Raw genomic sequence first — 27754 nt, 5'->3', positions numbered from 1 at the left:
TGGTAGCTTATTTTGTGTTCCTTGTTTAGCAAGCTGCAGATTAACATGCTGACTCAGAAAACCTTCCATTGTGGATTACCTAAAGAAAAAAATATCATTTTTTAAATTTTCTTATCCTCCTGCTCACTGTGCAAGAAGGCTGCAGAGATAAAAAAAAAAAAAATTCATTTCTACTCCAGTAACAGGCCCTCTTCATCTTTGGCTTAATACCCTAATAAAATGTTTCCAGACAGTCTGATGAATATATTAATAGGTAGATTTAAAAATTGTGTGCGTGAATGAGCCGTGTTTGGAGATAAATAAGATACCTGTTTGATGGTATCCAATTTCATTCTTCTCTTGAATGACTCAGATATTATTGTATCATATTCCATCTTTGAGTAGGTCTATTTTTAGTAAGTAAACACTCATATAGACCCATGAATTTACCTAGTCTTACAGCAAGTAGTTGATACCCTTATCCAAATGTCCTTTTTCATTACAGTAGAGATATCCAGAGGTGAGGTTAAATCTTTATACCCTTTGTTGAGATAAATAACTTTCCAAGTCCAGACAGACCATAGTTTCATTATAATGAAGGCATCTCTGTCCTCCCTCTTTCCTTTATTGGTTGAACGGTTCCAGTCTACTGGGCTTCCCGACTCACCTCAGACCTTTGACTCTACCCTTTTCCTTGTAGCTGTCTTCTCCGTCATGACTTGGCAAAGTCTGCAAAGTTTGAAAGAGAATACGCCTCTTGGATGGGGCCAAACACCAAATTAGAGTGCTTCGTCTGTGTATCATCTTATGTATGACACTTGCAGTAGTACCAGTTCCTTCTTCCCTCTACCCTTCGCCTGGTTGGTGGCATGGTCAGTTTTGAATTGCAACATTGCTTTCTTTCTTTTTTCTCCTTTTGTTGATGTTTTATCTCTGTTTCCTAACATCTGCTTGTCCTGCATATAATTGCATGTGTGTTTGGCAGCTGGATGTGGAGGTAAACTATTCAAACTTTGTATATATGTTGCCACTGAGGAGACCATGGTCATGTAGAGAGTTTTCTTGTCTCTTATTTTTATCCTGTGTGAGTTTCTAGTTGTTAATGAGGCACAGAATTTACATGGGGTCTCTGAACCTTTGCAAAAATAACCATTAGAGTCCAGTTTCATTTTAAATCAAAGCTCGGCAAAATTTTAATCAAAAAAACTGTCAGTATGTGAGGAAATGTTTTTATATTAATTCAAATAATTGTGTATATTGAATTCAAAGGTTATGTTTAACTTTTTGTGAGAATGTTATCCATCTTATTATATAGATATTTTTACATTGTTATTTACTTCAGAATTGTTTATGTTTTTTTTTAAGTCTCACCGTAAGTTCCATGCCCCACGTCACGGGCACATGGGGTTCCTGCCCCGAAGGCGCAGCAAGAGGCACAGAGGTAGGGTCCGCACGTGGCCAAAAGACGACCCCAGCCACCCTGTCCACCTCACTGCCTTCCTGGGATATAAGGCTGGGATGACACACACTGTGAGGGAGGTTCACCGCCCTGGCCTTAGTATGTACAACTTAATCAAACTACCATGTGGATATTTGTAGGGCTGCAAATAAAGATAATTTTTTAAGTCGATTAACCTGTAGATTATTTTTATTGATTAATCAATTAATAATTGGATAACCAAAGTTTCCTTAAAGAGGATTTTTTTACGAAATTAAACGAAATAAAACTTTTCCACTTGAGAAGATCTGGATAGAGCATATTGACAGTCGAAAACATTTTTTAAATCTTAAATACAAAATGTTTAATATATTTTTTTACAATTTTGATATAATTGCCGCTCAAAGTGGTTTGCTCCATCAGTTAAAGGCATGTTTTACAGTCTCTATACTCCAGTTAATGAATTTAGTTGATGATTATTTCAATAATCGATTAATCATGATAAATACAATGAATTGTTTCAGCCCTAGATATTTGCACATAGACGTGTCAGTGATTAGTAATAAAAAAGTAAAAGTCAAGCTATTCAGCTTTAAGACTTGTGTGAACTACTATCATAAAAAGCAGTTTCTATGTGCTAATTTCTGTTAAATGCATGGCAATGGTTTTCATCTCTTTTTAAATGATATTTCATTCCTACTAAATATTATAGTTTGGGTCAAAAGTTTACCTAATGCTAGTGTGTGAATAAATCCCCTGCCTTGATAAAGATCATTTAACATAAACTGGAATAAAAAAAAAAAAAGAAAGATTAATGATGGACTTTTTACAGTTTTCCTCCTCCAGGTGGGGGTATACTTTAATCCAAAACTTTGATGAATTTTAAGGAGTGGAAACTGTGAAATTTTCTCTAAACTGAGTCATAATTATTAATGCGAGGTTAAAAATATAAAGCCCACAGTTGTACTTCGCTGATAAAGTTTTAAGGAAGTTTTCTGATTGTTAATGACAGTAACTTTTTAGAGTTGTCCAGCTAGTCTGGATTAGAATCTGCCACAGAATCCGTTGACAAAGGGTGATAGCAGGGAGGCCTTCCAAAGTCAAAGACCTGCTGCTCATCCTCACAGACAAATTGCAAGAATACCAGAGTAAACACGCAAAAAGCTGCTCAGCAATTATGTGAACGGTTTTATAGAGTCATGCCAATATAGAAACATTTCTATTGGACATAAAGGTTGTAGTTATTATTTGTAAATAAAATGTAATTCAAACTTATAAGATATTATCCCATAAGTTTGCTTTATTATTTTTTGAGAAATTCCTGTATTATTGCATAAGAAACAAACCCCTTGGTTTAAATAAAATCCATGAAATCTAAATCTGCAGGGAGGAATATATATTCACAAATGGCCCTTGAGAAGCTCCACCTTGACCACAGGCTGCTTTTCTGCCACAAATACTAGAGCATTTCAGAAAAAACAAACATATGACAATTATTAAAAAAACATTTTACTTAAAATCCACAAGCAGTTGAAACTTGGAAATATTTTTAGTTTTATAAAATAAGCAGCGATGTCAAAAGCAGATGTAGGAATAAATAAAGGCTTTGGACTGGGCTCAAACTCAACCCTGTAAAGGAATTGTTGACTATGCTAAGCTAAAGCCAGGGTCCAAAGCTAAGTCATAAAAACCCAATAAGAATGTTAACGGGCAAAAAAAGCAGATAGTTTGAGTATAACTTAAGTTACATTTATCGAAACTTTATTAGGATCATGTTTAACCGTCTGAGTCTATAGGAAATGTTTTACAACTTTTTCATTATAAAAAATCTGCAATTAATTTGAACCTTTGTGCCCACATATTGGGTTTTTAAATGTTTGGCATTCATAAGTTGTTATCCCACAATAAAAAAAAAAAAATGTTGTTAAACAGTTCAATTGTTATTAAAACTCTGATTTTATGACATTTTGGTTTGGATGAGTGAACTGTTGTCCCATTTTTGTCTGTATTGCAGAGGTGTCCAAGCGAGAGGAAGTGGAGGCTGTAACCATCATTGAGACCCCTCCCGTCATTGTGGTGGGGATTGTGGGTTATATTCGGACGGTCCGGGGTTTGCGTGCTCTGAAAACCATCTTTGCTGAGCATCTCAGTGACGAGTGCAGGCGTAGATTTTATAGGAACTGGTGTGTGCAGCACACAAATGTTTAACTGAGAAAAAATCAGTTGAAAAAGTTCCTTTCTTATCCTTAGACTGAGGGATTTTTTTCCAGGGCGAAGAGCAAGAAAAAGGCGTTCACCAAATACAGCAAGAAGTGGCAGGACGAGACTGGAAAGAAACAGCTGGAAAAGGATTTTAATCTGATGAGGAAGTACTGTTCAGTCATCAGGGTTATTGTTCACTCTCAGGTAGGCCTAATCCAGCTGTTTTCAGTATGTCAAAACATCTTTTCATCACATTTATTTCTCCTCCACTTAAAAAAAGCAGTCAGACCACAAGCAGACAGGCAGAAAAGCTTTTAAATGTTTAGCATGTTGGCTCGGGCCACAGAAAGAGCCAGAAGAAGGTGACTGTGGAGTAGTGTTTCAAATATCAGTTTAAAAATATTTCTCGGTGTCAATCCTGGCAGCTCACCCAGATTATTTGAAGACTGGAAAGATTTGCAGATTGTAAAATAACTTTATGGATCCTATTTTTTAGGTAGAGTTGATAAGATCATGGCATGTTTTTATTCCTGACTTCCATCAGCTTGTTGAGTAATAATCCTAATTATAGTGGGTTGAAAGGATGATATCTTTAAACCCCAGCAACAGCAACTTCAGGGCGTGTTGTTCCTTTGTGTGATTCCAGATGCGACTGCTGCCCATAAAGCAGAAGAAGGCTCACATTATGGAGGTGCAGCTAAACGGGGGCACGGTCTCAGACAAAGTGGACTGGGCCAAGGAGCACCTGGAGAAAGCTGTACCCATTTTCGCTGTCTTTAGCCAGGATGAGATGATTGATGTCATCGGAGTCACCAAAGGCCATGGTTTCAAAGGTGGGAGTATTGCTGTAGGTTCTTGCAGTAACAAGACTGTCCATGATATACAGGAAAAGATGGACTGCATTTGTGATTCCTGCTGTTAGGAGTGACCAGTCGCTGGCACACAAAGAAGCTCCCCAGAAAGACCCACAAGGGGCTGAGAAAGGTGGCCTGCATTGGCGCCTGGCATCCTGCACGCGTGGCCTACACCGTGGCTCGAGCCGGTCAGAAAGGCTATCAGCACCGTACTGAGATCAACAAGAAGGTAACCTGAAACCTAACCACAGTTATAAATTTGCTTTTCCTTAAATATGTAAATGTAAAACCCAACAGGACAAAGTTTAATATGATGAGAACTGTCTTCACCTCCAAGGCTCTATGTTATGTCCTCAGATATTCCGTATTGGCAGAGGGGTTCACATTCAGGACGGGAAGGTGGTGCGAAACAACGTCTCCACGACCTACGACCTCAGTGAGAAGACCATCACTCCAATGGTACTCTCTGCTTTTAAACCACCACTGATGATCAAACTCATACTATTTAAAACTCATTTTATCTATTGCCATCCTTGGTAAGGATGAATACATCCTCTCTGAAAAACAATACAAGGCTTTTATTCAGAAATAAAAAATTTGGAAAGTGTGTCATGCATTTGTATTCTTAGCTCTCGAAAACGCCTCAATAAGCCTTTAAGATTCACCTAAGTGGTGAAACCATTGCTGCACATCTACCTAAATAGTGGCAGAGTTATGGTGTGGGGATGCTTTCCTCTATTTATGGTAGGATGGATGAGCAGAAAAGAAAAAAAGATCAATCCAGGTGGAAAATCTGGGGTTGATGTTCACCATCCAACAAAACCCACACTTAAACAAAGCTGCAAGGCTAGGGTTTAGATCAAAAACCTCTAATGTAAGAAAATTCCATTATTAGAAAGTTAGATACATACCATAACAGTCTTTCAATTGAAACTGCAGTAAAAGGTAGATCTTCAAAGTTTTGACTTTGCTGCTGAATACAAATGCATAACTGTTTGTGTTTTTCAAAAAATTATAGCAAACTTTACAAAAAGGCCGCATTCTTTCCCATTAAATCTCAATACAAATGCACAATAAAATACTAAAATATCTTTAGTTTTAACATGACAAAATGTAAAATGGTAAAAGTGCAAAATCAAAGGTGCCATATTTATATCTTGTATCATACAGCAGAAATTAAAAAGCTCTCCGGCAATTATTTATGTATTGGAGATCCCACGAGGGATTTTTTTTCTTGACTTAATACGTACATTTTTTTAATAAAACATAATTCCTTCAGTGTTTTCTGTCTGTGATGCTGCTACTACAATAAAAGATACATTTGTTTTAATTTGTGGGCATTAGAGTATAAGTTAATTAATCTCAGATAGCTTTTGATGTTGAAGCATATTATTCATACAATTACTGTGATGAAAAAATTTATTTGTCTTTGTTAAACAAATCTGATGGCTACTTAATAATTCAACAGAAAAAAAGAATCAGAATATAGTTTTTGTTAGTTAATAAAGGAACCTGAGATGTTAAAAAAATCTCTCCTGCGAAAAATCGGATTAATTTCTTCATAAAAATGTCTTCTTTTTTCTCTTTAGGAAGGTTTCCCCCACTATGGTGAAGTGAATAATGATTTTGTCATGGTGAAAGGTTGTGTTGTAGGTGTTAAGAAACGTGTCCTCACACTCAGAAAGGTAGGGAGACTTATCTTAACACAAAACCTGTAGATTTGCTGAAAAAGCTTTCTGATTTGACATATTTAACAAAGACTGACATTAAAGAAGAATTTGAACTAATTTAAGTTTGTGCATTTTCCCTGCAGTCTTTGCTCACACAAACATCACGCAGGGCCAAGGAGGCCATTGATCTCAAGTTTATCGACACTACATCTAAATTTGGCCATGGGCGCTTCCAAACAGCCCAAGAGAAAAGAGCCTTTATGGTGAGGGAATAACTTGTATTCATACTTAATTCCAGCAATCACAAAGCAAGAACCAAATACAGCTCAATATATCTACTGTTTAGGATTTTGAAATAATATTTAAAGCATAACCTTGGCTTTATTTTTAGGGGCCACTGAAAAAACATTCACTGAAGACGATGCCGCCACCCGCTTCCAGAGGACGTCTGAGAGAAGAGCAAATGTTCTTGCTGAATAATAAATGCATTTTACTCAATTTCTATTAACAATGTGTATTTTACTCATTCTTACATTCTTACAGTGGTCTTTTTAAGTTGATATTTTCTAGAATATTAACTGGAATAAAAACATGATTTTTTATTTTAGCAAATCCAACACGTGCATTGATACACAAAGAAGGAACACAGTTTGAAACTTCAAGTATGTTTCAAGAAAAATTTTATAAAGTTCATGTAAAGTGGATGGATGGATGGATGGATGGATGGATAGATGGATGGATGCCTTTTTATCTCATGCAGTAAGTACTTATTTCAAGTTTTGCATCACTTACAAAAAAGGTGGCATCAATGTAGCAAGTCGTCAATTTAATATCAGTGATTAAATTCCCTGTAGGGGCCCCTCATTCACAGGCCCCTACATTTCCGACGTTCCCAAGCTCACAGTTTGAGTTCATTGTGGTTTCAGAAGGAATCTGTCCTTCGTAATCACATGGTCATTAAAGTTGGCTAAAGCTGCAGCACGCGAATAGTTTGTCATAGTTTCATCACAACGGATCCAAGACATCTTGCTTTGTTCAACAAAAAACAAGCTCTGCAGCCACAGGGGGCGCTATTCTGACACATATTCCTGTGACTCCATGGAAGACTGGTGGGAAGAGGAAATCACAGAGGACCGATGGGATGCAGGTGGGTTTTCCAGGCCTGATGTCATCAGGGGCAGATATAAATCATCCATGTTGGGCATGACGAATATTTTCTGCTCAGAAATAGAAAGTGAAAACATTTTAGTGATTAGAGAGAAGATCAACGTTCTCCATGTATTTCTATATGTTTTCCCTGACCATCATATTGAGCAAACTGTAATTATGAAAATAAAAGTGCTTCTTCAAGACGTGCAAACTTTAAAAAAATCAAAGTTTGAAAAAAAAAATGTTTGCACTACAATTATTTTTTTTCTTAGTTTATTTTTTGTTTGTTTAAATCAAAATAGTTGTTTTTCACAATCAATTGTTTTTGTCCGAATCACAAAACCAGATGTTGTTACTGTAAAAAAAAAGAAGAAAACAGGAAGTAGTAGGAGGATGATGATATATTGCATGAAAAAATGATTTAGTACTGATTTTAATTGCATTTCTTATTTGAAAGAAAAGGGCGCAGTAGGTAGCACTGCTGCCTTGCAGCAAGAAGGTTCTGGGTTCAATTCCCAGCCTGGGGTCTTTCTGCATGGAGTTTGCATGTTCTCCCTGAGCATGTGTGGGTTCTCTCTTGGTACTCTGGCTTTCTCCCACAGTGCAAAAACATGCATGCAGGTTAATTGGCTTTAAATTCTCCTTAGGTGTGAGTGTGTGCGTGAATGGTTGTTTGTCTCTGTGTTGCCCTGCGATAAACTGGCGACCTGTCCAGGGTGTACCCAACCTCTCGCCCATAGACAGCTGGAGATAGGCACCAGCACCCCTTGGGATAAGCGTGATGAAAAATGAATGGATGGATTTAAAAGAAAAGCAAAATTTTAACTCTACATTTTTTTTTACTACATTACCAGAATACAACATAGTTTTGCACAAATTTATAATGAAAAAGCAGTGATAGACGGTGATTGAAGGACTGACCTGGAACTCACACTGCAGTTTTTTCTCAATCCACTCTGTCACATGAGTGAAGGTAACTTCCCTCTCACCCAGCATGGGGCGTACATAGAGGTCTAACCTTGGAGGCACTCGGAAACTGTACCTGAAACCAGAAAAATGTTAGGAACATGACAGAGAAGCTGTCCCATATGCACAAGAAAAGCATCTATGAATATAAAGGTTGAGTACCATATCCTATCAGTAGGAGGAGGGGGTATGTTGATGGTCAGTGATCCAGAAAGCTCCAGGACTTCCACACTGAGTATTAGGGGCATGTTGGAGACCTCAGCTATTTTCTTCTTGATGTACTCATTTTCTGTGGCCTTTTGGAAGTATTTGGATTTTGTTATCTTGTCCACAAATCTCAGGATTTTCCTGCCTCTACGACCACCTGCATGCCTGTAATGGTTAAAAACCACACAGGTGTGCTTAAGGACAACTGATCTGCTATTCATCCATAATTCAACAATGTTCATAGCTGAGATTTACCCATCAGCTCCTATAGGAGCATTCTTATCAACCAGTGAACTCTGTGGATCAGATAGGGGTGTTTCCTCTTCATCAGAAGACGCAGCACTGGAGGACTCTTCATCGCTGTCTACCAATATACACAGCTTAGGCTTAGAGCTGAAAGAAAAAGTTGTAGGGGTTGCTGAAGACCTTTGAGCTCTGATTTATTTTATTTTCTAAGCCCAAACGTGTTTCATGGGACCTTTTCCACAGAGGCTCACCCCATTTGCAGGTTTTCAGAAATGTGAGCTTCTTCCTCTCCCTCTTTTCCCAGCTTATCCAGGTTCATCTTAGTCTCCAGGGTCATCTGAAGGCAGCCTGTGTACACCAGCTCCAGGTCCAGCCACAAACCTGGAGAAAAAAAAGGAGAATGAAGAGCAGCGACAATGCTGATCCGCAGGGTTTTTAATGGACTTTAATCTAAGCTTGTTTTGGAGCATGAACCAAAAGCTCCTCTGGATCTGAACTGGCTGCAACTGCTAGACCAGTGACGTGATGTGATGTCATGGTTGGTAAAGCTCGATTAAGAAGGTTGCTAATCACTTTACTAAATGAGATCATGAAAATCTGCGTTTCTATTTGTTACACAACAGATCATGACTGTTCCAACCAAGTGAACTAGTTTTACTTTCTAAAAAAAGAAATAGAATACCTTTTTTTAAATAACTATCAAAATGTTTGGTTTTGTTCTCCATTAATCAAGAATATGGCTTCCGTGTTCTGGTATCACACTATAAACCATTTAACTAGTTGTGGCTTAACTCCTAAAACATTATAATAAGGCATTCCCTCACTAAAAAACCCTAAATCTATTATCTATTCCCTTTTATTGTTTTCTAAATCTCTCTGTTATGGCTGTTCCTTCTCTCTAATATCTATTTCTCCTCCTACTTTTTTGTTTTGCCTCACTTAGGCAAATATCCTCAGGCATATTTAAATATCCGTATTTCTGGTCTTCCAGATTGCCTGTCATGTTATTCAAGTTTGGAATTAGTCTAACAAACAAGGAGATGTTATGTTTGTTTTTTCTGTCTGTTCTGTACTTTAAGTTTCCAATAACAATGTGTTTTGACTCAAGTAGCCATGGCCTACATTTTGTTCAGAGTTTCACAAATAAAAACAAGCCCCCAGGTGGGAAGACAAGAGAACAAGCCTTTTAAGTGAGTGTTTTCTGTAGGAAGACAACATCTGCTGACCTTAAATTGCCCATATATACAATTAAAGTTTAAAGCAGCTAAATCAATATAAAGCAATGTTGGGGAAGATATATTTCCCACTACGACAAAAAGCTGGACGGTGATGAATTAAAAGGCTGCTGTAGAAGAACCAACCTATTACAATATATTTTGTGCACATTTATTCAATACCTCATTATTTCTGAAACTGGATTGAGTACAATAGAATATTAATGTTGTGTTTTCCTATCTAACCCACATAACAAGCCTCTGTCCCACTACAAACATATTAAATGTTGCCGCACAGTTTGGCCTTGCGTTATATAATATGGTGAAATCATCAGGAAATGAGCATAGGTTAATATTTCACTGCTTTTAAACCTCGCATTGTAACCATAAGCCAGGTTCCCTGCAGTCGTGCTCCGTGTTAAGTGTTGCATGAACATTTACAGTTTTGATTTTTTCTGGTTTTTAACTAGACCTGCACTGCATGTTGAAACAAAATTTGTCGCTGAAATGTCAGTGTGCAAAGTTGTAATTGCAAAGGGTTACATGGAATCAGCATACTCAAAATACCATGCCTTAAATGTGGCTTGTTAATTATATTGCTATGATTGCACTGGTAAATTGAAATATTTATTTTGTTCATAACTTCATATTTTTCCTTATAAGTGGTTAGGCTTAGTTCAGAATTGAACGCCAACGAGAAAAACTAGAGCCATTCTTCTTCTATTGGACAAAAAGTATATTCAATATATCTGCATAAGTAATACTAGATCTGTAAGCTTGTGTATAAATTTTAGTACTTGTTTATGTAAAACATGCCTTGTAAACCCTTAAAAAAGTTTGATGCATAACTTCTGTTATTTTAAAATTTAGGCTCAAAGGAATGAATAAATATATATAAATAAGGAAAACAGAATAGTTTAACCTTAAGTATTAAACAATGTATGTTCATGGCTAATACAGTGAGCAGACTGTTTAGTTACACTTCGACAGCATTACACGTGTCTCTCCTGCAAAAGCAATCTAAGTTAGCTTCTCCTAGGCTATGCTGGCATATTGAGAGCAAAGAGCGGTTAAGCCCTCAGTGGCAGTTATTCACATAGAAAAATATTGCTAAAAAGTGCTACTAGCACATAATTTTAGTCTTTAGAGAATTTAAATGACCCAGTTTATAAATAAGCCATGCACTCACAAATCTGGGAGGCTTATGGAAGCTTGAAATGAATTTCAAATCCCCTCATGCACTTTTAACCTCATCTGTGCAAAACTGCAGTTTGTCTGTGTGTATTACACGAGTCCCGAACATAGATTCAACTATTTGTTTGGGCAGAAGGTTTAAAAAGTTGAGTTTGCATGAAATAAGGCCCCTTAACTTACCTAATGTATGTAGTAACGAGTTACTTATTGGAAACATGTCGAATTAGGAATGAAAAATGTGAAAGTTTCTTGTGTTGTATAAAGCATTCTTTACCTCTACGGTCCAATGTAGGTTTTGATTTGCTTAAAACCTGAGGAAGGCAGCTCCCCATGTCCAGATCAGCCAGGGTCAGCTCATTCATGAAATAAGGCAGCTGTATAAGGAGGAGAATATCATCTCTTAATATAAGGTTGGGGTATTAAGAGGAAAAACTAAAAGAGGCTGGTATCCGCTGAGTAGGAACGCTGTAGAGTGGATGAATATATGTGCATGTGGAAGACTAAAAAGGATTGTTTGAGCAGGAAAAAAGCAATAGGTGAAGCAGAGTAATCCTTGATCTTCTGTGTTATCCCACCTGCCTTAGATTTCAGAAAGAGTTAATCATGAGCAAAAACTTTCTCTGTCATGTAAACAGTTTTGTTTCCAGATGATTTTTTTTTTAAATCCCCTACAATTCATTATCACAATGTTAAACTTTGAATGCATTTTCAGCTAGTATGATTATACGATATTTAAGAATCAAAATTTTTTTGACTGCTCTAGTTATCTGTGGATTATGGATCTACTGGGGAATCTGGGAGCATTTGGTGTACACTGATTGGTTAATGGGTGATGTAATTTTAAACCCCCCCAAAAAAACATCTGTCATCAACATCAAATCAGCAAGCTTCACCTTAATCTTGCTGAGTTTCTTCTGGATTTTGTGAGCCACCTGATCGGTCCAGTACTTCTCTCTGAGGAAGTCCCAGAAAATCCTCCCCACCAAGGAATTTATCCATGCGGGCTGGCCATCTGTGGAGCACCCGCCCGACTCGGTTACTCCTCTGCAATCACTTCCAGCTTCACCCCCAGAAACATGATCTTCAGCAGAGCTCTGCACAAAGAGAGTTATTCCTATACTGGATGAAATAATTAGCTGCAGAATTACTATTTTTTTAGGCACTAAATGTGTAATTTTGGAGCCAAAGCTAATTAGCTATTGAACCTTTTTGCCAGCTGAGGGGCTTCCTTTGTCAGCACTGACGGTGGTGGGACTGGATCGATCTGAGTCAATCAGCTGCATCATGTAGCTGCTGTAGTCCAACAGTGTTCTTGTTTTAAGTGACGAGTCGGGCATCTCTTCTGTGTCTTCCTTAACAGCTTCTCCTCCACTCTGAGCTTCTAAGTAACAAACAGAAGATGACAGCTGGTTAATGAACTCTGATGTTGTGCAAGAGCCTTCATCAAAAGAAGATAGTGTTTACCGGCTATACATGTACTTTTTACCTGCATTTTCCTCTGCATCTGGTTGGTTTTGGGCTGCAGCCTTCGAGGCCGAGAGAAGGTGTTGAAACCACTCCTCTTTCTCTCTTCCTGTGCGGCCAAACAGATACAGAGTGGCAGGAGACTGCTGGCTGGGAATGGTGGAGTTTTCTACTGTTTCATCCTCCTTTTGCCCTTCCGGTAGGCTCTCCTCTCCCAGCTCTCCTTCAGCCAGAGTGATACAGATGGGGTACTTCTTGTTCCAAATTCTCTTACGAGCTAAACCGGGAGGGACCAGAGACACCTGGGGAAGCACATTTGTATCAGGCTCTAACAAATATGAGTTATGAATTAAATTTTTTTCGTTTTACTAAACCTCCATTGTGTATGGTAAATAGATGCATGCATGCTTATTCAGTTATTAAGCTGAAAGATTTTGCAGCCTCTGCAGAGTAGTGAGGTCAAGTTTAGTCCATGCATCAGCACTGGGTCCTGCAGCTCTTTCTCCCCAGTGTTAGATGACAAAGTATGTGCAGACAGGCCAGTGTGAAAAGTTCAGTTCAGAGGTGACCTCTACTCCTCGCTGTGGTCTGTGCCCTGTTCCTCTATATTAAACAGGTTAGATGTTTTTGGTAAAGTATTCACCTTACTGTTAGCCAGCTGGTAAGTACAGGTGATCGAAAACATGACCTCGTGATTCGGCTCATCAAAAGCTGCCCACCGGGGGATGTTAGCATGGGGGTGTGCAAGGTGCAGCTGCTTGCCATCCAGCGTCACATAGACTGAGTGCATCATGGAAGGGTGGAAGGTATCAGGGTCGTAGCTGTGGGCCTCATTCATCCAGCTCTGAAAATAAACAAACAGGATTTCAATTATAAAAAGATACATGACAAGAGATAATCAAGCTGTGAGCTGGTGCTAATGTCTCAGCGATGGTGTAAAGTGTAACAGTACAGCTCAGCAGGAGGGGAAACATGAGACCCAGAAGAATTCAGTGAAATGTTACTTTGTTTATCTGGATAACTCTGCACTGCATTCATTATGACCCTATTCATGCTCAGGACATTTTTCAGACAGAAATAATCTCCAAAACTATCTATGAAGGCCTGCTCTGACCTACAGCATCTCACACACCTCCTGTTGGGGAAACTATCAGTCAAGCAAAGATCAAAAATATAGTTGCAGGCTGGTTTTTATGTTGCCAAATAGACAAGAAGATGCACAGAGGTAACAAAAGATACAGCCATGGTTATGTTTTCTTAGACATTGTGAGTCAGTAGGTTAGCTGAAGCAATTCTACTTATCACTTATGTTTGCAAAACTAATTATATTTTGACTCCCCATGTTTCATTTTAAATGAGTAAATGCAGCAAACAGTAATGACCAGATAAGATTAAGATTGAATAAATCCAGGAGTAATACAGAATATTTATTCACAATTATAGCACTCCTCTAGATCATCCCAAGTCCTCTTTTCTGAATTATTTTCTGTAAGATTTAGGTCTGGGGACTGAGGTGGCCATAAAGAAATATTTGATTTTGTCTAATGAACAAATTTTAAGCTGATTAGCTCTTATTCTTTGGCTTGTTCTTAGTTTGAACAAGATTTTAGGTTTTTCATCAGTCCATGCATAGAGTTTTTGAAATCATAACAAGGTTCCAACGCCTTGAAAAGACGAACAGGTCAACAACATCATATTTGCTCGACTTTACTTATCATGAGTTGGCATGAGTCGCTTTTCCACGTATCATTTTGTCTTTTGTTAGACCGACCTAGTTTTGGTCTAATTGGACTTAAGCACACCACTTAAGTCAAAGCCTCAATTGTGTTTGGCAAATGACTTTTGTGGTTGTAGTAAAAAGATTTTCCTTTTAATGAAATTCCTCCTTTATAAACGTATCACTAGAGGAGATGGGAATGATAGATGTATGGAGAAAAATGCACCCATCAGGGAGAGATTTTACACATTACTCGGCTGTCTATGGGGTACACTCCAGAATAGATTATTTTTTAGTCAAGGAAGAAGATAATCACAGGGTAAAGGAGTGCAAGATAGGAGCGGCAGATGTGTCGGATCACAATCCGGTTTATGTAAAGATGTGCCTAGGTAGTAGGAAAAGAAATACTGTATGGAGATTAAATGTGGGAATATTAAACAATGAACAACAAAAAGAAAAGATCAAAGCAGAGATAAAACAATATATTGAGGAAAATAATAATGGAACAGTTGACCCAACAATAGTGTGGGATGCCATGAAGGCAGTCATTAGAGGAAAGTTAATAGCTATAACGGCGCATGAAAAAAGAACCAAATTACAAAAATACAGGTCAAACAATGAGAGACTTAGAGAACTAGAAAAGAAATATCAGATAACAGAAGACCCAAAGATATACCAAGAAATCAAGATGGTCAGGGCCGAAATAAATGATATACTATTGGGAGAAATAGAAAAAAAGAATATATACCTGAAACAGAACTATTATGAGGCAGGGTCAAGGGCAACTAAACTGCTAGCAAAACGTATTCGAAAACAGCAAACAATTAATACAATAAACAAAATCAGGAATCCCAACACAGGAGAATTAACTAATAATCCAGAAGAAATAGAAGGCATTTTCCGAGGATATTATGAGAAGTTATACACACAACCTGCAGGTGCTCAAGAGGGGGAAATGAGAACCTTTTTAAACACATTAGATTTACCAACAATTGGCAAAATACAAAATGAGTCACTGACAGCAACAATTACAATAGAAGAGGTAAAGGAGGCGATAAACTCACTTAAAAACAATAAATCACCAGGCAGTGATGGATACCCGGCAGAGTGGTATAAGATTTTTAAAGAAGAATTGGTCTCAATACTCACAGCATCATTCAATTGGACACTTAATAATAATAAAATACCTCCTTCATGGAGAGAAGCTATAATTACGGTCATACCAAAACAAGGGAAAGACAATGAACAATGTAGTAGTTATAGACCAATCTCACTACTGAATGTGGACTATAAGATTTATACATCCATTATCTCTGCTAGATTAAATAAATGGGTAACAGAATTGATAGAGGAGGATCAAACAGGATTTGTGAAAGGACGACAAACTCACGATAATATTAGAAGAGTATTGCATATAGTGGATCAAGCGCAACAGGAAAAACAAAGCACCATATTAGTAAGTGTCGATGCAGAAAAAGCATTCGATTTGGTGAATTGGACATTTCTATATAGGGTGCTAGAACGATTTGGATTCAACAATAAATCAATATTGAGTATAAAAGCATTATACCATCAACCTACAGCGAGAATAAAAATAAATGGAAGTCTGACAGAAAAATTTAACATACAAAGATCAACCAGACAAGGGTGCTGCCTATCACCTACCTTATTTGCACTCTTTGTGGAACCTTTGGCACAGGCAGTACGTCAAGATGAAAGAATCAAAGGCGTTACAGTAAATGGTGAAGAACACAAAATAGGACTTTTTGCAGACGATATAATAACCTTCCTTGAACAGCCAAATAGATCGTTGCCAGTTTTGATGGACTTGTTTGGAAAGTATGAATATCTTTCAGGATACAAAATTAATGTAAGCAAAACACAGACACTAACACTCAACTATAACCCATCAAAAGAAATACAGGAAGCATTTCCCATTAAATGGAACACGAAAGAAATAAAATATCTAGGAGTCAATATTACTAAAAAAATATCTACATTGTTTAAAGCGAATTATAGTAAAATAACCCAAGAAATACAAAAAGATATAGATAGATGGAATACTTTACCATTGGATTTGAACTCGAGAGTCGAAATTATCAAAATGAATGTGCAAGCGAAACTTCTATATCTGTTCCAGGCATTACCGATAGAGGTGAGTCAAACTCAATTTGATATCTGGGACAAGATAATATCAAGATTCATCTGGGGGGGCAAAAAACCAAGAGTTAAATATAAAACGTTACAGCTACCGAAAGACGAAGGGGGTTTGGGCCTACCAAGACTGAGAGAGTACTTCTGGGCAGCACAGCTCAGGCATGTGGTGTGCTGGTGCTCGCCGGACTACTCAGCAAGGTGGAAAGACATGGAGAAAGAGTTTGGAGGATGTCCAATTCAGAGTGTTATTGGAGATGAAGATAGATATGAAAAGATCAAGAATTATAAAGATCCGATCGCTAATTTTACATTGGAAACATGGTTCAAAACATTGAAAAAACACAAAATAAAGAAAGAAATGAAAATACTTAGGTGGATAGCATACGACACAGATTTTAAACCATTAAAATATGATAAAGGATTCAAGCAATGGATAGGGAAAGGGATTACGGGATGGTATGCCCTCCAGGAAAATAATGAGCTGTTGAGCTTTCAACAAATGAAGGACAAGTATAATCTAGATAAACAAGAGTTCTATAGGTATTTGCAAATGAGAGACTACTACAGGACAGACATCAAATGGGACACTAAGATGGAAAGGAATAGTGTGATTGGAGTGGTACTTAAATCTATTAATGGAACTAAAATGAAAACCATCTCTACACTATATCAAAAACTAATGAATAGGCATTCTACAAAGTATATTAAAGAGAAATGGGAATCAGAGTTTAATATGACAATTACGGATAAAGACTGGATAGATATGTGGAAAACACAACAGACATCTACTAATTCGCGGATATGGAGGGAGTTTGCATGGAAGAACCTTATACGTTTTTTCATCACGCCTAAAATCAAGAATAAATATAGTAATACAAGCGCAGAGTGTTGGAGAAAATGCGGATTGATGAATGCTGATCACTCGCACATATTTTGGAACTGTCCAAAAATTGTTGCATTCTGGAAAAATGTTTATGTATCTGTGAAGAGGATACTGGGGTATGATATCCCTATGAGTAGCATGGTATTCTATCTATGTAATTTTAATAACACCAAGATTACGGTAAAAGATAGATACCTGACTAAGATTCTGTTAATAGCGGGTAAGAAAGCGATCACGAGGAAGTGGGGGAAAGAGGACCCCCCATGCCAAGAACATTGGACTGAAATTGTGGAAGAAATTTATATTATGGAAAAACTGACACACAGATTGAGACTGCAACAAGCACAAATGGAAAAAAAATGGACAAAATGGACTGTATTCAGGACAACAGAGAGCGACAAAAGTGGATAAAGGCCTTTGAAAATGAGAGACAATAAGGTAATAATGAGTACAAGCCCCCGAGCAACAGTTTTGGTTCCTTTTTATTTTGGGTAGAGGTGGATGTGTTGTGTTCAAGTTCACTGTTTATGTAAATAAATGTAAAAATTTCAATAAAAAGTTAAATGTAAAAAAAAAAAAAAAGAAATCCTCTCTTCAAGAAATGAAACTGTCCAAACCAATGACTCTAAAATTGATACAGCTTCTAAAGATGATAGACATTTGTTGTTTTCTTTTCATTACTTTAGGTAAACATAAATCAGTTCAACGAGTCTAACTTGTAGAAATAAATAAAATAAAGTAAACCTTAATCAAATTGCCTCTTAGGTATTACCTCAATGATCTCTGTATCCATGCGCTTTTCATCCGATGGATCCACTTTCATGGTTTTGGACCTCCTTTGAGCCCCCTGTTTGCTGCGGGTATGTCCAGGAGAAAACCAGAAGACCACCAACAAGCCTAATATAAAGCCACATGCAATCCCCATGGACAGACCAGTTAAATATGGAGACAGAGGGAGAACAAAGAACCCGTAAGCCAGCAGACTTACTGGGATGAGCCAATAAAAAGGCATTGATGATCCTGTGAAAGACGCTGGAGATGTGGGGTAAGTCCTAGGAAGTTTCCCTGTGGATCTATTCTGAGGCTCCCCCACTTGGATTACATCCCCATAGGTACAGATTTCAAGATGCTTGTCACCGTTTTGGGCGTTTTGTTTTGAGAAGACTGAAGATTGCATCAGTATATCTTTTTGGAGTTTTTTGAGTGGAGCATCACACACGGCTCGGTTCTCATTGTCTGTTCTTTTTCTACACCTCAGATCTGGATCATCACTGCTGCCGTCTCTTTCACTGCTACACTGGAAGGCTGGAGTCTCTCCTGTACCAAACCCTCTACCATGTTTGGGGCTCCCAGAGCTCTCGTCCCCCATGATCCTACTCAGCATGCTCAATGGATCCTGCATGGCCTCTGAAAACTTCCTCCTGGTGTCCTCCAGCTCAGCAATCAGGGAGCTGCCTCGTGGCTCTGATGGAGAGATGCTGCAGGTGGACAGAGGACATACGAAGTCCTCAGTTTTGCTCAGCGTCCCTGCTACAGGTCCATATTCCGGGATCTTTGGATGAGTAACCTGCTTCCAGGGATGCAAATGCAGCTTTGAATCAGACTTTGAGAGATTGTTCTCAGGCTCACCCCGGCGCGAGATCTCTGTACTGAAGGACTTGACCAGGCTGAGGAGAGGCTTACCTCTCAGAGTACTGCTCTCCTTTGGTTTCAAGTCTGTGGAGGAGGATTTTACCAACCCGGTGGAGATGAGGAGGTCTGCTGATGATGCTGTCAAATCAGATAAAGAGCCTGGAGATGAAGGAGAGTGAGGCAGGTAGAGGGGTTGAGAGCGGGGGCTTTGGTTCAGGTCTAGAGTCATCCTTACACTGACATCATGCTGACACTCCAGGGTTTGTGGTTTGTCTTTGGAAAAGACAACAGAGGGACCTTCATCAAGGTGGTCCAGGCTGAAAAAAAGCTTGCTCTCCTCCATGATGAATGTAAACCAGAAGCTAATTCAAAGCTGTTGGTTTAGCTGCTCATAATCAGTTTATTTAGACACCCTGCAAATGAAGTAAAAAAAAAAAAAAAAGACATATTAATCTGTGGTATATGTGGCTAATACAACTACAGAACATTTATTGACTTTAAAGGAACTTTACATTTATCCTGACTGCCCTTGATTCTTGGCTCCCTTTTTTTTCTCCTTTTAAACTATTTCTCAGGGAAGCACAGCATTCGAGTTCCCCTTGAGAACGTCAATAAATTGATCCAACTGTGTCTGGATGTGTTTTATCAAACACTGCATTAACTGTTTTCTTTGCAGGTATGTTATTTTGTATCTTTTAGTTAGGATCATTTCATGCCTGACTTCAAGTACAAAACATAATCTTGTCCTCAGTCAAATGACTTTTGGATCTGATTTATTATAATAGTACTGTGCTTAAATCACATGCGGTTCTATGACTCAAAGATTATATCCCATCTGTCTCTTTTCTCGAAAGGGTCACTCCTGAACAAGAGTCAGAATATATATACTGTTTCAACTGCTCAGCACTTGTTTATTACAAAATTATGTTTTCAATTTGTCTACTGCGATTAAAACACATTTTCTAAGGAAGTTTGTAATGGCTGTAAGCCTACATAATTAAATGAATAAATCTGAAATATGTTACTTTATATGAATTCCCTTGTGTTTGAATTTACTGTAATTACTACAAAAATACATGTTTTTGATATTGTATTATCATGAGATTGACCTGTATTTCCATCAGGTCCTTGTTTAAATGACCACTTATATTTAAGTGTGGTCAAAACCTCACTTTGTAACCAATGTGAAAAAAGGCTCACAGCAAATGTGGCCTATTATAGCTCTGAGAGCTCAGCGATAAGAGAAAGCCCTTGAGAGCACACTGATCTATAGAAAGCATTTTAAAAGTGTGTTTCCACTGAACAACCACACATATTCATTATGTCAGATTGGATGAACAGTTTCATAAACTGGAGGTCATGTTTTAGGCTATTTATCAACACTTTTCAACAAATGGACTTAACTGAGGCTGTTAGATCATTTTTATCACATACATTCACTTATTCCTGTTTCAAAAAAAGTAAAAATACAAAAGTGCAAATTCTAATATGCAACAGTGGATAAACTCAGTGATTCCTATCACACTGTAAAGAACCAAGCAGTCTTGCATCTTATGCAAAAGAAGCATTATTTTAGTAAATAATAGTGGGAATTCCTTAACAATTTTGATAGCTTACTGGAGGTTCTAAAAACATGTCCCCAATATACAATCAGCAGGATGTTAATTGAAGCACAAACCGACTGGGCTTGTTTTCTATTCAATCTAATTAACTAAAAGTGCTGCTCTGATGACTGTTAAGGTGCTGCTGCAGACTGACTGCCATGAGCCTAATCAATTTAGACTCAGGAGTCAATTTGATAGAAGTTTGTGCTGACATTAGAAACAAGACTTTAAAAATTACTGCTGCTGAGTGGAGTCAGCAGAGGCCTGGCAGCTTTCCAGTAACAACTGGGAAATATTTTCTGCTAAGGTAAGAGGAAAGATGGAAAATGTCAAACCTTACCATAAATCACAAAATGTATTTCAATTTTATTTAAAAAAAATCATTTGATTATGCTTTTTCTGTTTTAGATCAATTAGAATGAGCAAAATATTTCGATTTTCTAAATACAAGAATAGAGAACTTTCTTTAAATATAGAGCTCTACATTAACTAAGATGACTGTGTCTTTTTGCCAATATGTATTTTTTCATGTACAGCAATTTAAGTCACCTTGCTACTGTAAAGTGCTATATCAATAAATTTGCCTTGCCCCATCGAAAACCAGATGTTTTCCTTAACAGCATGTAGACATCAAGTTTCAGCTACATGCAGTGATTATGTAAGCACAGTAGGATGAGTGAAAACTGCATAAAGTATAAAAGATATATGGTAGTTTAGAAAGATTCTGTTGATGTATGTAACAACCTGGTTTTCTATTTGTTTGGACAACATGATATTTATTAGGAAATGTGATTGTTAAAAACCAAAGTGGCTCACTTTAAACAGTCAGTGATCGAGTTTTGATTGTTAAATAACACCAAAGATGGATGAGTAAAGATGTTAATAAAACCAACTAAAAAGTCCTGGAGAACCCATCATTTTAAATTAATTGTTCTTCTTTTACCAATATGCCTCAAAGGTTATGAGTCATGTAACTGCATAAATGAAAATATGTAAGGATCATAAAATAAAATATCAGTTCTTGTGTGGTAGAAATTATCACATTTGCATCTGAAATGGCATGATGTCTGCAGACCTCGAATAAGTGGAACAATCATTCCAAGACCTCTAGGCTCCATGTTGTCAGTAACAATATTTTATGTGCAGTCATAAAGTAACTTGGTAAGCTGATTTAATTTCAGCATGGTATGACTCTATCCTCAAAGGAATTTTGAATTGCAAAACAATAAATAATCAATTAGGTGTGAGATTTTTCTGACTTTACGTAAAAACAACAACAACAAAAAAATATATATGCGTCTTTAAATAAATAAAACAAACAAAGAAACAAGCAGCTATGATGCTGCTGATGCCTTAAAATCAAAAATGCATTTCCAGTACTAAATGGGACAAACTCACCTGATGTGTGGCATGTTTATGTAGATTTTCTTGTTTACTCGGTAACAATCCTCTCTCATTAGATGCAGGAGCGTGCATGAAGCGTGGGATGCGCAGTGTCCAGTCCGCCTGCTGCTGCAGGGCGCACTGAGCTGCTGCTGCGCACTGCAATCCATCCATTTCTGAGGCACAACTTTACCACCCCTGCAGCCCCTTCTCCTCATTAAAATGCAGGTAAACTTAACGACAAAACATTAAACCCTTTGCTTTACATGCATGGCTGCATAAGCATCAATCCAGGTCAGTTCATAGATCCATTAGGGGGAATCCTGACTCTTTAATCCAGATTATGCGATTGGCTGCTCCTCCTCCTCCTTTCTGCTGCTTCAGCGTCAAAACACGGAGTTCATTCCAGCGACACTGCAGTCCTGTACGCAGACTTATGTAAGTGCATGACCTGGAGAATTCAGGCATGGCAAAAATAGTTGCAAACGCAAACACACCTCATTTAGACATTTATCATAATTAATAAGCTCTTAAATGAAAATCAAGGAGCTCAAACGGCTGTGACGTTTCTATATTCAGGATTGCATAAAAAGGATAATTGTTTCATTTTAATCCATTTCAGCACTGTAAGCCTAAACTTGCATTTCTTTGCATTCTATAAAGCTTGCAGCCATGTTGATCTTAAATCTTCCATTAGTTAATGAAAACTTTAGTTTTTTTGCATGGTAAAAAACAAAATTATTCGTAACGCTGGCAGGTTATTTTTAGTTTAGTTTTATCCTGATTGAAACAAAAAACACAGCCAAATTTAACAAGAAAAATAAACGTTTTGGAAGGTTTATATTTGTTTTGTTTGCTTATTGATCTCAGATATGACATTTTATTCTCCACTGCGATCATTAAACTAATTCTGAATTCAATTAAAGGTGAAAAAAAAAGATACCTGTCGCAGTAAAATTATAAAATCAATTTTATTACCTCAACATCATTGTCATAACTGCTTAATTTTTGCATGTTGTCATTATTATTATTATTTTTTAAATACATTAATAAAGTTTTTGACTCATATTTTTGTAAATATGACATCAGAAAGGTTATTAGTATTTTTTTTATTAGGAAGCTATGATCAAATGATCCACACTGAAACTTTGTACAAATAGTTTATTTTGAAATTCATCCCAGACCGGAAGTGACGTTTCTCGCGTTTTGTTTCAGTGCGGCACAGAACAACTTCACCCGCAGCGATGTCGTTTTGCTCTTTTTTCGGCGGAGAAGTCTTTAAAGACCACTTCAAACCAGGTATGTTCTTCATTACATCTGATTCTTTCAACTAATTTTTACATTTTCCGCACAGTTTGGTTTGCTGATCGTCTGCCGGTAGTTATGTCACTGCTTGCGTCATGCGCTATGTAACTTTTAAAGTGCAAAATATGAGAAACAAACTCTTATTTCCTGAATAAAATTGTAAAAAGAGATATATCTTTTAGAAACGTATTAGACTAATTGTAGACACAGGCCATTTTAGCGGCTGTGGTTTTGTAACCCGTTACATCAGAACTCTTACAAAACTAGATAATTATTAGACACCTCAGTCCAGCCAAAACAAACACATTTTTTTCTTAGAAATTATATAACATAACCTGTAAGGTCGCTACTCTTGTAATAAAAAGATCCCTTTGATAGCTAAATTCCATTTAAAGGGCTTTGACTTGGCCATTCTCATTCATAAGGCTTTTCCTGGATCCAAATAATTGAGCTCCAGCTCTGGCAGTTTTTTTTGTTTTTTGTTTTTTTTTAAAGATTGTTATTCCACAGAAAGTCAAACCTTTGCCCAAATCTCTAGTCTGTTCTGCCAGTATCACCAGTTCCATCTATCTTCTAGTCAACTTCAACCATTGTCCCTTTTCCTGCTGACAGTAAAGTTTCCCCACAGCATCATGCTGCCACTACCACCTTTAACAGCGTAGATACTGCATTCAAGATGCAGGTCTGGATGTCTAGGACACGTCCTGTTTTATAATAATAATAATAATAATAATAATAATAATGCATTTTATTTTAAGGCGCCTTTCTCTGCACTCAAGAACATCATACAAAGATACACAAAATAGAAGAAACAGCTATAAAATCCCACAAAATAGACTGTGGCAATATAAATAGACCTCAGATTGAAAAGGTAGTATTAAACAGATGTGTTTAGAGTTGAGTGTTGAGTCAATGTTTCTGAGTTGGGATGGTAATGAATTCCAGAGAGCAGTTGAATGCTCTGCTCCCACTGGTACTAAGACGGGCAGAGGGGACAGACGGTTACATGGAGGAAGAGTGTCTGAGGGAGCAGGAGGGAGTGGGAACATGGATAGAGTGAGACAGGTATGGGGGAGCGAGGTTGTGGATGGACTTAAACGTTAGCAGGAGGGTTTTGCACTGAATGCGGAACTGAACTGAGAGCCGGTAGAACTCTTGGAGTGATGCGGTGAATCGAGGAGGTTGAGGTTATGTGTTTCTAGGAGGCTAAAACGTTTCATCTTAGATGCAACCAGAGCATCCCTCCACATGTTTGCAAACCTTAAATAATGCTTTCCTCATATGTGGCATGGTAATAAATACAGTATGTAATAACATGAAAAAGATGATGGAGTGGGAATGCTTTGCAAAGTTTCTTTCCCCATGTGATCATTTTTTTCCTTTTTTCTTCTCAGGGATTTATGTTTGCTCCAAGTGTGACCATGAGCTGTTCTCCAGTCGCTCCAAGTATGAGCACTCCTCTCCCTGGCCGGCCTTCACAGAAACCATCCATAAAAACAGTGTATCCAAATATGAGGAGAGGCCTGGTGCCTATAAGGTATTAGCTTCATTAGACTTTATATTGAGAAAATAAATCATTTCTCTAAAACAGACAGGATTTATTTGTCGTTTTCTAATTATGGTGTGTCATGCCATTCCAGGTCAAGTGCGGTAGCTGTGGAAACGGACTGGGGCATGAATTTGTGAATGACGGTCCGGCCAAGGGGGTTTCCCGCTTCTGAATATTCAGCAGCTCACTGAAGTTTGTCCCTAAAGGTAGTATCTCTGTTAGCTTAGATTAATCCATCAGTTACATACAATAACCAAACCAAGCAACCTTAGCGTAGCAATTAATTGTCCTGCAAATGTTTTCTAGTTCTTCTTAAACTATATTTCTAAGTCATTTCTTGAATGTAAACCTTTTGTCTTTATCTATTCTCTTGAACAGATAAGGTTGATGGACAATAAGGTGAGCTCTGAAGAGCTGAAGGATTAGAAGCTTCTCTGTTCTGCTCGAGGTTCAGCCAATGAATGACATGTTCTGGGACAAAGTCCTATAGGAAACCCCAGGACTCTGATGAATAATGGCCTCACCAGAGAGCAAGGACGAGGGCGGTGGATGGAAACCCTTCAATTATGCACTTAACACAGATCAAGCTAATAGACCTACCGTACAAAATCACACCGTAATGCAAACACAGACTTTTAATAACAAGTTGGTGTTTTCTCTTCCAACCTGTGAGAAAGAAATGAGAGAAATCTTTTTTAGCGGTCATCATGATATTTTTTTTATCGTATAAGATGTAATGATAATTAGCTTATCCTATGAAATAGTTATTTTATGCAGACTGTGGACATTGCTTCCGATTGTTTGAAATAAAATAATAAAATAGTTCAAACCAAACTAGTGTGTTTGTTGTAATTCCTGACTGTAAAACAGCTGTAGTTGCAAAATACTACCTCTAGGAGGAGGTAGTGCTATTAAGAGTAGGTAATGCACAAGAGTGTGAAAGCTGCTGTTACTTGGTCTGGACATGCAAGCTTAACTGGTTTATCCTCTCCAAAGGAGGAGTTGCTCTTTTTCTGTAGGGGAGGTTTATAGAAATAATCTCCTGTGCAAACCCTTGAAACTTATAGGACCACCCTATTCTCTAAAGTATACCTGAGTTATAGTTAAGTCTGCCAAGGGAACTTTGACTTAGTTTTTTTATCTTATGCCCACCTTTTGTTTTAGAAAAAGGTTTTAATTGAAGTATAATAACGAGGCCTTAAAACTCCAAATCATTATGGAAAAAATGCCAAAAAGTCATGGCTTTATGAAAAAAGCCATTAAACAAGACCAAAGAAAGTGATCATTCTTCAGCTGATCATCTACTGTATACACATTTAAATGGTATTCACGTTAAAAGACACTGCAATGCTTCTAAACGGGTAATGGTAAATGACAAGAACTCAGTTTAAGTTTGAAATAAATAATATGGATAATAAATGGTCTATTTAGGTCAGAAGGTAACAGAAGGTTCAATACAAGGTTGATTTTTTTTCTTACTAGTTTTGTGAAGACAACATGTTTCAGATTTGGAATTTCTTCATCTTTTTATTTTATTAAACTCTGTGTAGAGAAACTTAACCGCCTCATCAAGCACTGTGACTTTAATCATTAAAGTAAGCATTATTACTGGTTGCTGTGTAGTAAGGGTACTGGTTAGATAACTTTGCTCTTATTGCTTTGTGTAATAAGTCACACCAAAGCACAATGGTAACATTGTTCCCCAAATGATCACAGATTGTGGAAACTTTACACTAAACTTCAAACAACATGGGTTATGTTCCTTTACACTTTTCCTCCAGACTTCTGGGACCTTGATTTGCAAGTTTAATGCAAAATGTACTTTTATCTGAAAAGAAGACAGTGGAGAAATGAGGCATGACGTTTTTTCTTCCTAGTCCAGATTATACACTTCTAAGTCTCTCTGCTTTTAGAGTGGCTTTAAGAAATGAATTACATATTTTTTACCCTTCTGTGTTTAGCGACACTTTAGTGTTCATGCCCTGACTTCAACTGCAAGCCATGCCATATTTCCATATTCCTCTATTAAACTTTTTCCATGCTACGTTTTCCTATAGAAACAGCACTGCCTTTATGCTTTCTGTCTTACTGTCCTTTTGCAGCGTGTCTGTTACTGTCTCCTCCATGACTGTCTGGGCATAACATGGTCATAACACCAGGTTTTTGTGTTTGAAATCTTTCATTGGTCTCATTAGTTACAAAACTTTTCGAAGAATCTGACTTTGGGTTTTCATTAGTCTACACTGTAATTGTTTGAATTACCACACATGAAAACTTATTAAATATCACTCTGTTTGCCAAGAATCAATAAATCAAATCAATGAACTAAAGGAAATGTTTAAAGGTTATCAAATGTATGGAGATCCACCTGCACAGCCGATGAAATTAGTACAAAAGCAAAAGATTTAGAACACATTTAAAAGAAAATATGGCTAATTTAAGGCATAAATCAGAGAACTGACTGTTAACAAAACTGTCCCCATGGGTTTCTGTTTCTTCAGGTATTTATGTAGCTGTGAATATGTGGCAATGACTTATTTTTCAGCACTTCAAAATTCCAGCATCCTGCTTCATTGCCTTCCTTCTCAGAGACGATCCATAAGGGCAGTGTCTCTAGACATCCAGAAGGGTGCTCACTAATGGTTGAGATAAAATCACACACAGATACTATGTGCTTATTAGTAAGGTGATTTCTGCTGGCTGTCTGATGCATAAAATGTTGTCTATGGTTAATAAAGTAAACAGGGATAAACAGAAATACCGGCTAAACTTTTTAAAGTGTCAAACAGTAAAAAGGTTTGTATTTTTGCAGGGTGCTGTACAATATAATTTGAAAACCTTCCGCCATTATTTCCAGACAGTTAGTAATTTTAATGTTTTCTGGAAAGCAGAATTCTCTAAAAATCTATAGAAATATATATATATATATATATATATATAT

General features: G+C 37.4%; 3 protein-coding genes across 4 annotated transcripts; 2 read left to right on the top strand and 1 right to left on the bottom strand.

Annotated features, from left to right (window-relative positions):
* Positions 1–694: 694 nt before the first annotated feature.
* On the top strand, positions 695–6595 carry LOC119798335 (60S ribosomal protein L3-like). The gene is given in 11 exon segments (XM_038307754.1): positions 695–851; positions 1345–1537; positions 3432–3600; positions 3688–3823; positions 4266–4452; positions 4542–4702; positions 4831–4932; positions 6063–6158; positions 6287–6406; positions 6535–6569; positions 6571–6595. Coding segments are annotated over 11 exon segments (1227 nt in total). The 5' UTR covers positions 695–848.
* Positions 6596–6948: 353 nt separating this feature from the next.
* Positions 6949–19382, bottom strand: LOC119798374 (testis-expressed protein 2-like). 2 transcript variants are annotated; one of them, XM_038307815.1, is made up of 12 exons: positions 18329–18469; positions 18113–18237; positions 13227–13427; positions 12606–12885; positions 12325–12500; positions 12013–12213; positions 11394–11493; positions 8963–9092; positions 8721–8858; positions 8421–8630; positions 8214–8334; positions 6949–7360 (listed from the first exon to the last, which is right to left on the bottom strand). In XM_038307815.1, the coding sequence occupies exons 2-12, from the start codon at positions 18161–18163 to the stop codon at positions 7214–7216; spliced, it is 1755 nt and encodes a 584-aa protein (XP_038163743.1). In that variant the 5' UTR covers positions 18164–18237; positions 18329–18469; the 3' UTR covers positions 6949–7213. The 2 variants fall into 2 exon arrangements, with proteins under 2 accessions (XP_038163743.1, XP_038163742.1); XM_038307814.1 differs by having other exon boundaries at positions 18113–19382.
* Positions 19383–23127: 3745 nt separating this feature from the next.
* On the top strand, positions 23128–25647 carry LOC119798349 (methionine-R-sulfoxide reductase B1-A-like). The gene is made up of 4 exons (XM_038307770.1): positions 23128–23258; positions 24659–24801; positions 24905–25019; positions 25192–25647. The coding sequence occupies exons 1-4, from the start codon at positions 23204–23206 to the stop codon at positions 25209–25211; spliced, it is 333 nt and encodes a 110-aa protein (XP_038163698.1). The 5' UTR covers positions 23128–23203; the 3' UTR covers positions 25212–25647.
* The last annotated feature ends 2107 nt before the right edge of the window (positions 25648–27754 follow it).

Source organism: Cyprinodon tularosa, unplaced genomic scaffold, assembly GCF_016077235.1.
Source record: "Cyprinodon tularosa strain WSP-4 unplaced genomic scaffold, ASM1607723v1 ctg62, whole genome shotgun sequence".
Classification (NCBI taxonomy): domain Eukaryota; kingdom Metazoa; phylum Chordata; class Actinopteri; order Cyprinodontiformes; family Cyprinodontidae; genus Cyprinodon; species Cyprinodon tularosa.
This window is presented reverse-complemented; position numbering and strand designations above follow the sequence as displayed.

Excerpts from the sequence above, each read along its gene's own strand:
- LOC119798374 (XM_038307814.1), bottom strand. The coding sequence starts at position 19,315 with ATGGAGGAGAGCAAGCTTTTTTTCAGCCTGGACCACCTTGATGAAGGT. Across the intron at positions 12,501-12,605 it reads AGATGCAGAGGAAAATGCAG|AAGCTCAGAGTGGAGGAGAA; the intron begins GTAAAAAGTACA and ends TTTGTTACTTAG. Across the intron at positions 11,494-12,012 it reads AGAAACTCAGCAAGATTAAG|CTGCCTTATTTCATGAATGA; the intron begins GTGAAGCTTGCT and ends CTCCTTATACAG.